This window comes from Arachis ipaensis, chromosome B08, assembly GCF_000816755.2.
Source record: "Arachis ipaensis cultivar K30076 chromosome B08, Araip1.1, whole genome shotgun sequence".
NCBI classification, from domain to species: domain Eukaryota; kingdom Viridiplantae; phylum Streptophyta; class Magnoliopsida; order Fabales; family Fabaceae; genus Arachis; species Arachis ipaensis.
Window position 1 is genome coordinate 123,220,063 of NC_029792.2, and position 10,496 is coordinate 123,230,558.

General features: G+C 34.1%; 1 protein-coding gene across 4 annotated transcripts; it reads left to right on the plus strand.

Annotated features, from left to right (window-relative positions):
• On the plus strand, positions 2,924-10,077 carry LOC107613289 (protein TIFY 8). Of its 4 annotated transcripts, none has more exons than XM_021109991.1 (6): positions 2,924-3,262; positions 4,139-4,326; positions 4,451-4,896; positions 4,990-5,077; positions 5,354-5,466; positions 8,874-9,001. In XM_021109991.1, exons 1-5 carry the CDS (start codon positions 3,040-3,042, stop codon positions 5,441-5,443), a joined length of 1,035 nt encoding a protein of 344 aa, XP_020965650.1. In that variant the 5' UTR covers positions 2,924-3,039; the 3' UTR covers positions 5,444-5,466; positions 8,874-9,001. The 4 variants fall into 4 exon arrangements, with proteins under 4 accessions (XP_020965650.1, XP_016170711.1, XP_016170712.1 ...); XM_016315225.2 differs by lacking the exon at positions 5,354-5,466 and adding an exon at positions 9,651-10,077 and having other exon boundaries at positions 2,925-3,262; positions 8,874-9,084; XM_016315226.2 differs by lacking the exon at positions 5,354-5,466 and adding an exon at positions 9,657-10,076 and having other exon boundaries at positions 2,925-3,262; positions 8,874-9,084.

Below are 10,496 nucleotides of genomic sequence, written 5' to 3' on the forward strand. Positions count from 1 at the left end.
TATTTATAAATTTTAGAGTATATTTTTATTTATCTCAAATTCTTTCATACATATTTTTGTTGATTTTTTGAAGAAAAAAAGAAAATTAGTTTTAAAGTTTAATTCTATTAAAAATTATAATAATTAATTCGATTATCACGCCCTTTAAAATCTTATCTAACACTTGTGTTTAAGATAAGGTAAAAACTCAGGTGAAGTCGACTTTACGTGAAGTTGATACCTGAAAGCCGTTAGATGAAAATTTAGTCAAATCAGTCAAATCATTTAACGATTTTCACGTATCAACTTCACGTAAAATCGACTGCAACTGACTTTCTATCTTAAGATAATTAACGTGTTCTTCTCCCTCATATGGTTTTTATTTATGATTTTGTAACATAACACCATTATATAGATAAAAACATGATAAGGACTATTTTGGGACACCCTACTAAGTTGGGTACAAAATTTTCCGTCTCTTATACGCACTTGCATATGCCTATCATGACCACCTTTTATACTTTTATAATAATTATTTGAGTATCCAACTTTTTTTTATTCTATTTTGCAAATTTTTTGTTCATCACTCGGTAAATTACCACCATTAATCTTCACTTTGGTTTCTATTTTCATATATAGAAATAGATTCAATATAGTTTGTTGTCGCACAATACTAAGCTAACATAATCGTAATAAAATTTGACTCGAAGATATCATATTAGTTACCGTGTTTAATTTCGAAGACTAAATTGAGATTGTATTTATTTTTTTCTTGAACAAATTTAATTAACATGTTTGTTCATAGATTAATTAACATACAAATTTTTATTAAAAAAGTATTATTTTGCTTTTGGTTTTCTCCTTTTGATTTTGATTGTTAATCAGAATCTATTTCAAAAAGTTCTATTAATTTAAGTAAAAAAAAATTATTACTATCTCTTTCATAATCTATTTTATTTTACTACATAACAAACTCTAAGGATTTAATAACATTAAAAAAGAACAAATTTGCCCATCAAGTTACGTTTGTTTATCGACACAAACACTACAAACTAAAACATAAAATTATATTTGACAAATAAAATATTATATTTCAAACTTAATTTTATTTTTTATTTTTTAATTTTATTTTTTATTTTTTAATTTTATTTTTAATGTCATATTTTATTTTGTTTTCAAAATTAAACACCACTTTAGTTAACTAATTAGATGCTAAATTGCTACTAAAAGGAGATTAAAAAAAAACTTCAAATTTATTTTCAAGGTGAGAAACCTCTTGTTTTTTGTAAGTTGTAACTAGGTTAACTATATTAAAATAAGAAAAATTCTTAGGGCCAATAATTTTTAGTATTTTTAGTTATTATTTTACTAATATAAATATTAAATTAGTTTTAATAAATAAACTTACATGCAAAATTTCTGTAAATATAGATACAAATTATTACTAATCAAGTGTTAATAAAAAATTAGAATATTTATTGATTATGTAGTAGAGTAAACTACCATTTCTACCTACGAAAGTTGAAAACGTTGACATATCTACTCACAAAAGAAAAGAATTACCATTTGTACCCATGAAATATGGATTCTGTACAACAAAATTATCCAAACACTAAAAAATTACCTAAAATCACTAAATTACCCTTATCTTCACCACCACTTTTCTAATCTCAAATTCCACCACCACCCAAACTCTTCTTTACCACCACTCTCATCCCCAACTACCACCACCACAACTAGCTCGCCGCCCTTCTCTCTGTCACCCTCCCCTTCGACGACAATACTCCCACTCCCTCCTCGTCCACCACCTCCGTCTCATCGGTCGCGCTCCCAGACCCTTCCCCTCGCCTCGCCGCCATCGCTTCCCTCCACAGCGCCATCCTCTACCTTTACAACTTTCTCCTCGTTACTCACTCCGCTCACTTCCTCTCCCAAGGTCTCTCCCAACTCCTCTCCGACAAGTTAAACCTTAATCCCCACTCTCCAATTTTCAGTTTTTAAAAATTTCCCCAATTTTTTGATAAAAATTTTATCTTTTGTCGTTCTTTGCTTTAGGTTGTATGAGGTTAGGCAAGCGACTGTTGTAGTGTACGGTACACTATGTGCAGTGATCTGTTTGGTTTCTGTGACATTAAACGGGAGACTGAATCATGTTATACTTGGTGGTTTGGTTGACCGTTTCATAGGTTGGGCGTTGCCCTTGTTAAGCAATGTCAACGCCGTTGATGGGACGAAGGAATTGGCATTGAAAGGTTTGCGTGAGTTTCTTAATGTTGGGGATATTGATGGAGGCGTGGAGCTAAGAGATATGCTTTGCCAATTCTCAAAGCTTGTCAGGTGCTGCTTGAGGATGAGAGAACTTCATTGAGCTTGTTGCATAGGCTTGTTGGGGTTATCACTTTGATATCATTAAAGTTCTTGAGGTGCTTTCAACCTCATTTTCCTGATATTGTTGATTTGCTTCTCGGTTGGGTGTTGGTGCCGGACCTTGCTAATTCAAATAGGAAGGTCTGATTGTGGGTTCCGACGACGCCACCAGAGAGAACAATAGCATGTAATAGAGAGAGAAGAGAAAATGGGGAGGCTGGCTCTCTGAAATAGATTTTGGTTTAGAAAGGGGTGAAAAGGAAGAGGGGGAAGACGATGGTACTAGTGGTGGAGACTGGAAATTAGGGTAGTTTAGAAATTTTATTTAATTTTTTAGGGTTTGGATAATTTTGCTTGCAAAAATAATTTTTTATGGGTACAAATGGTAATTTTTGTCTTCGATAGATAAATATGTCAACATCTTCAAATTTTGTGGGTAGAAATAGTAGTTTACTCTTATGTAGTATTATCATTATTTTTAAAATAAATTTCAATAATTTTTTAATGTAGATTATTCTCTCTCTCTCTCTCTCTCTCTCTCTCTCTCTCTCTCTCTCTCTCTCCTATAAACACTTATTCTCTCTCTCTCTCTCTCTCTCTCTCTTTTAACCTGTTTGTCTTTGTTCTCCTTGTTCTCTCTCTTTCTCTGAATGATGATGATGGTGATGAGAAAATGGAGTTGATGAGAGAGAAATGGCACAGCCACAGCCACAGCCACAGCAACACCACCATCATCACAACAACAACAATGGCGGTGGTAGCAGCACCCAAAAACAACAACACCATGTTCTCCATGACTTTCTCGGCATGAAGCCCAACAACGATATACGCCTCTCTACTGACCTCTCACCTTCCTCTTCCTCCGCCGCTGCACGCGGCCCCTTCTCCTCCTCCGCCGCCTCCGACATCGCTTCCGGTGAGTCACTCACTCACCGAGTTACCGAGTTAGTAGTAGTAGTAGTAGTACCCCCTTCCAACCCGCCATTTGCGTTTAACCTTAAAATGCAATCTTTTTGTTCTTTCTAACTTGGTAACTCCACTTTTTTCCATACTTAGTTCAAACTTTTCAGTGAATATTTTTAAATAAATAATTTAAGAAAAACTTCTTTTCATCATAAGCGCATTATGTAATTATTTTTTGAAAATGAAAAAAAAAAAAAAAAATCTTTTGAAGAGCATTGTTTTGTTACTTGTGATCTGTTTCTATGCATCAATTCTCATCCACTGTTGTTGTTCTCTCTCTCTCTCTCTCTCTCTCAGTGTTAGGGTAGGTTGATTCTTATGGTTTAATAACATAATTTTGGTGTGTCTTTGGAATTTTTGTTCTATTTATTTATTTTCCTTAAATAGTTATTTCCTTCATTAGCTTTCAGTCTAGAGTATTTAGCTTAACATAGTAGTAGCTTTTTAATTTTTTTTTTTAATTTTGGGTAATGTAAATTTAATTAATGGCAGCGTTTATTCTGCGTTGGAGTTGTTCCAATTGCTTTACACGATTGTTTTGGGCTTGATTCTCTTTTTCATTTTTCTGCATTTGTTATTTTTCATTGGGTTTTTGCTAATAATCTTAATGAGTGGCCACCTTTTTCGTTTTACAACTTGGAGTGCTGAATTTAATCAATCATTTTGAATAGCAATTAGAGTGAAACTATGGTTGTGACTTCTGTCTTGTCAATTATAGTGAAAACTATAAGGCATTACTATTGAGTAGATGTGCTTGCTTACTTAAAGAAATCTTTTAATGGTTCTTGTTTCTATAAATGTAATGTATTTCCCCTCATCAATTTGATAGAAAAACAGGTAGGGAATCATCTTGAAGGGGTTCCATACTATGGTCCACGAAGTGATTTTTCTGGCACCGAGATAAGCAACAGATTAGTGGGAAACAAGAGAAGCAATTCTGATTCTACTTTTATGGGTTCCTCCAGAGATGCCTTCCAAATGGTCCCTGATTCCTTTCAAAACTCTCATTTGATGAAGGTTTGATTGAAATGCCGAATAATTCTTTTTTCCTATCCTGTGTCTACAATTACTGAATAAGAAAAAGGTGCTCTTGATTTGTCTCCTATACTCATTGATATCTAAAAGTTCTATTTTGAAACAGGTCCTTCGTAGTGCTGCCGGAGGAGAGAAGCTTAGAAGGCCAAATGATGACGAAGTGTTGCTCGGTATGCAGTCGCTGAAGCCAATGTCTGCTTCTCTATTTCAGCCTCCTACAAATTCCAAGCTTGATGCCAATAAATGGGAACGATCTTTACTCATGAATGTTGGCCCTTCCATGCAGCATCCCCCGCGTGGAGGTCAACTGACGCCGTTTGTACACCAAATAGCCTCAAACAAAATGAGGGATGCCAATGCCGGTCCTTCATTTATTTCTCAGTCAGCTGCTGATGAAGGATCTAGAACAGGAATTAAGGGCCCTGGCATTTTAAGTTCCATAAACCCAACTGCTTTGGGCATTGAGAAATCATCATCTGCAGGGTTTCTTGGTGGAAGCAGGACAAAGACTGTAAGTAATGTAGTGGACCCCGAATCATCGGCACTTCCAAGGTAAATCTTTCCACCTTGGTTCTTTCTACTTTTGGTCCCTCTCACAAAATGGAGAAGCTACTTGATTTTGGTTCATTTTGGTATTGGTTGCAGTCAACATGGCCAAAAATCTTCCAGCCGCCAGATGACTATATTTTATGGGGGTCAGGCTCATGTTTTCGATGATGTCCACCCTCACAAGGTCGGTCTGTCTTATTGGTAGCTTGCCGTATCTGTTTATTACATGTTTACTTTCAGTGAAATAAGGCCTCTAATTAATTAGGCTGACTGGCAATTTTTCAAGCAAAATTTAACTCCTATATGATAACTATGCTTCTGTTCCAATTATTGTTGAGAAACATGTATTGATATACTGGATTGATTTCCATAGAAACCATACCACTCTAATGTAGTTGCTAGAGCTTGCTTTACTTTGTCATTGCACCATCTTGTGCCTCTGTTGAACCTATAATTGCAGCTGAAAAAAGCTCTGTGGCAATCATTGATTCAACTCTGCTTAAGTTTTGGCACCCAGATGGAAAATCACTATTCAGTATTTTCTACTTGAACAGTTATCCTAACCTTTTTCTGGTATTCCAGAATGTATATGCTGCTCTTTATATAAGAATACCTGTGTTTAAAGTTGGTATAGCACTTATAATACAAAAATGATGGAAAAATAGATGTAAACAATAGGATTTAGGCTTTATGGACAAAATGGAAGAGTGCTTTTGGTGTTATTGACAAATTGATTATAAGAATTTAGATTGAAATGGTTTGTCTTTAGAAATGGCTTACAATAAAACATGAAAAACGCTGTTTTATCTATTTTACCTATCCCATGTAGTTCTAGTAGGAAAAATCTTGTCAATTGTTTACTGGGAAGTAATTTGGGGTAGCACTTAGTGTGAAAAAGATCGGAGTTGCTTTAAGTGTTTTGTCTATAGCCGTGGTTCACAATAGGGCACGATAGTATCGATTGATCCTTGTAATCAAGCCTAGCTAATGGGTTAAGGATTGGTTGTTGTTGTTGGTTGGGAGTAGTGTTTAAGATCAGTCTTATTCCCCTTTCTGTCTTTTCTTTCCCCTCGTACTTTTGTCTTGTACTTTCCAACATGTTTGCTTCTTTTGGGAGTTTATGGACTTCCTATTACTTTTTGGCTTTCCAAAATAATTTTCTAATGTTAAATTAAAGCTAAGAACTGGATAGGTTTGAAGATTATTGTATAAATTATGCTTGACTTCGGCAGACTCTGAGCAGTAGATGAAAGCACTTAATTCTTGTATGTTTAGCTGTTGATGAAACACCATATGTTCTTTCATCAATGGGACTTGGAGAAGGCCTGATTTAACCTTGTGTCATAGTTCTTTATGGTACCTAGTGCAAAATAATGAGCTGTGTTGATTTACATAAGTACCATATCAATCTGAAGTTGTTTTACTTTTTAATTGCAATGTAAAAGGATTTGTAGCAACCAATAATGCAATTGCTATGTTATGGTGCTTGGGTGGAAACCACTATTGGTGTATTTTCAATTACTGATGAGAACTTGTGCACTTTTCTTTTAGTATTCCAGAATATATATTCTGTTGATTGGCTCTTTATAATAGAAAATAATTAATGATTTTTTGGTGTTAGTTGTCACAATAGTGTTTGAAGTACATACAACAGTAGTTATGACAGAATACAGGATGACTGGGAAATTAAAGAAGTTACTTGTAATAGGAAAGTACTTATTATTAATCCATTTAGGGTGGTTTTGGTAAAGCTGATTGGAGAGGTGCTTGTCTTTTCAGAAGCATAAGCACTCACTTTGTGTTTGTTGAATAAAATAATACAATGTGATTGTGTTTTAGTTTTTAAAGGCTAGAGATGCTTTTGAAAGTACATATAAAGATTTTTTCCAATGCTAGCTTATGCTTTTAAAAAAAAAAAGTCTAATATAATTTTATATGTTAATAAATAGCTAGATGTACTTTATTACGCTTATGACTATAACTATTGAATTCAAAAAATTAAAAGTAATTTCACCGAACACTATTTTTGTAACTTAAAAGTTTATTGAAAGCCACTTTTATTTTTTTTTACCAAACATAACTGTTGCAATTTTTGAAAAGCTATCTTTGGAAAGCCAAGAAAGATAAGCAACTTTTGAAAAGCATAAGGTTTACCAAACCCACCCTTAGTCAACCTTATATTTTGGGGAAATAGCTTGTTTCTGGTTTTTTGTTAATATATGATTTGGTATAGCACCACCTATTGTGGAAAAGAATCTTGCTTTTAGTGGTATAATCACATGTGAAGCAAATATTTGGAGGCATGAATAAGCCAAGTACATCAAATGAATGGTAGTTCAATAAAGATACCAAGAAAAGTAATAGGTGAAACTCTTGAGAAGGATTTAGATTTAGTGGTTTGCCTAAGGGTGTGTGATTCACAATAGAACACCATGGCATCATTTAATTATGCTGTCAACCCTACCCAGTGGTAGTGGGAAACTGTAATGGTGGCTTTTGTTGTGATAGTGATCAAGTTGGTTATTGTTCCCCTTTTGTCTGCTTTTTATTTTCTTCAGGGTTTTTGTCTTGAACTTTTCCAAATTTTTTCTATGGCTGAGATATGGAAATTTTAGAACTCATTTTTATTTTTATTTTTTTGACTTTCCAAAACATATTTCCAGTAAAAGCTAAGACTTGGAATTTATTGCTATAGCTAGTTGTATCAAACTTTTACAAGGTTGGCCTTTGGGGTATAAATTGTGCTAGGCTTGCGCTTAAATTCTGATTTGTAGATGAAACATTAAATTTTCTTTCAATAGCATCAATTTAAAGAAGATCCAATGTTACCTTGTTTCTTGGTTAATTTTACTTCTTGGTGCAAATGTTGGGCCATGTTGTATGATCTCTTTCCTGAAATTATAAGTTAGCAGCAAGATGTTACAATGCGTCTTGGGATCCCATTTACTGCCTTGAGTTTCAAAATCTGTTGGCATTCAATGCTGTTATGCTGGTTTTCAGCAAATTTCTCTTTTGGTAATCTCTTAATATTGGTTACTTGGTTAGTTGTATTGAGCAAGTACGTGTGCTTTGTGATTATTTATTTTTAAATGTGCTTTTGGATATCTATTTGGAAAGTTTTCAAGTATTGATTATGACCAGAATGATTAGTATTCATATAGTTGTATATCCTAAATATACCTTAAAATTGCGTGTAACCATTGGTGTCAATGGATTAAAATGATAATAAGCTTCTGTAAAACCACTTAAATAGGTACATTGCTACAAAATCAAAATTAGTAGGTCGCTGATGCGGACAATGAGAGGCTCTTAAAGGGCATGCTTTGCTTTGGAAAAGGCTTTCTGGACATGGAAATGACAAATTGGTTATCACATTAATATGAGCATCACGAAATTCATCGTCTTTGTTTTAGTTGGTATCTATATTTAGGATATTAATTGTTTGCTTTAATCAAAATATAGTGAGGATATGTTAAACTTTTTAACCTTATTATTAATCTTGTGTACACGGTATCAACTTGGGTTGGTCGAGTGGTCAGCTCACTCGTCCGCTTAAGCAAGTTTCGGGAGTTCGAACCCCGCCTTGTGCATACAGCAACTCATTGGCCAGCGGCAGATCCTTAAATGGAGCTCATATCCGCGATGGATTAGTCCTTAACCTGTCGGGTTGGGGGATACCGTTTGGGTAAACAAAAAAAAAAAAAGTACAACACAACAACAAAACAATAATGATTCTAAGCCTTATCTTATTAGGTTTGGTCAGCGTAATTGATCACTTGATGCTATAGAGTATAGTCCCTTCCAATGTTTTAATCTATTGCTGTGTTTAAATATTAAATAATGAGCAGCTATGATGTTCTTGGAAAATTTCAAGGTGCATACTATAGAAAAGTCTTAATTTATGTCATTATTTAGGATCTGAAATTCTATGCATGCAGAATGAGGGTACATGATTTCATGTTTTCATCTAATATATGCAGGCAGATGTTATAATGTCTTTAGCCGGGTCAAATGGCGGATCATGGTCAACAGCATTCTCACCAAAATCTTCTGTAAAGCTGGCAAATGATAGTAACTTGCACAGCGGAGAGAACGACACGGGTATCCCACATGATCTTCACGGGAGGTTGCCCATTACTGGAAGTTCTAGCCATGCCATTGTGCCTGGTGATCGAATATCTACTCCGGCAGGTAATCCTCCAACATAGGTGCATGTTTTTGATTTCTCATCAGGAGTACTTTCTAATTTCTACTGCCAAAAAGATAAGAGCTCCAAAGGTTGATCACATCCCTTTTTATAAAACAACTAACTGTTGTCTCAATAAGCCGAGTTAAATGGTTACATGCATAAAACGACGTCTAATTGTTCTATTTGTAAATCATTTTCATGCTTTAGTAATTTATTAGCATTCCTTCTCATAGAATTTGTTTATACCAACTCAAAATTTGCTCATTGCTTTTTTAGCTTATGATCTATTTAAACTTTATGGGATAATGTTTCTCTTCCTAGAACAAGAAAAGTGCAATTAACCCTCCTGAACTTTGGTTTGTATATGCAGTAATCAAGCAGTGCCAAAGACTTATGTTAACATTTTCTTTTTCCAAAATTATTCATTTACATCATTGACAAAATTACCCCTTAATAGAAGCTGTAAATTGCACATGAACCAATGTTTCAGGGTGGTTAATTGCATTATTCGCCGAGTTTATGTCGTTCTAATCGTTCATCATTTTGTTATGTATTGCTAAATAACTAGTTGTAGTGGCAAACCAGGGAAGCATTGTATCTAAACATACAAGAAATCCTGTTCAAGCATCTGAACCCAGATCTGAAGACAAAAAAAGAGCACAATGATACCGAGTTTTGAGTCTGAAAGGTTTGTTTATGTTCTATTAATTAATTGGAAGGCTTAAGAAAGAGCTTTCTCTTATTCTGATAACTATTGAGTATCATCCTCTTAGTGTATCAAATTTTCTTCTAATCTTATAACTTATTAACCTTTTTTTTTCCCTTTTTTTCTAACATTAAGAGGATCTTGTACTGCGGTTTCCATTTTGGTACAAAAAATTTTTAGATAACGAAGACTTGTTCTTGTCTAAGGTTGCCTCATCGCCTCTATGTTCAACTAGTGCTTACATATGTAGTTTAATTTAGTATCAATTGATCTGAATAAAGTTACTTGATGCTGGTCTTTCTTAGGAACATCATTTTATGGTTACTATAACAGTATAACTATTAGTTTTGATCTTTTGATGGAACAACCTACAATTGAGTTTCATCACCAAAGGGTTTGGCTAATCTTGATCCGTTTCGACCTACATAGCTTTGTGTGTTCTACCTTTATAAGGGAGGAAGAATGCAAGGTTTCTTTAAATCTTCAAATTCATCCATAATAAAATTTGTCAAATCTTTTAGCAAATTTTCTTCTATTTTGTTTTGATAATATTTATAGTTGAAAAATATCTTTTGGTGGTTCTTTTCGATACATCTCAACAAACCCAAAACCGGGTAGAGGCAAAATAGAACCTCAAATAAACAATTAATTTGGGTTAGTCGAGTGGTCAGCTCACTCGTCTGCTTAAGCAAGTGTCGAGAGTTTGAA

Coding starts and splice junctions, on each gene's coding strand:
- LOC107613289 (XM_016315225.2), top strand. CDS start 3,040: ATGGCACAGCCACAGCCACAGCCACAGCAACACCACCATCATCACAAC. Junction 3,263..4,138: donor CGCCTCCGACATCGCTTCCG/GTGAGTCACTCA, acceptor TCAATTTGATAG/AAAAACAGGTAGGGAATCAT. Junction 9,085..9,650: donor TCGAATATCTACTCCGGCAG/GTAATCCTCCAA, acceptor CTAAATAACTAG/TTGTAGTGGCAAACCAGGGA.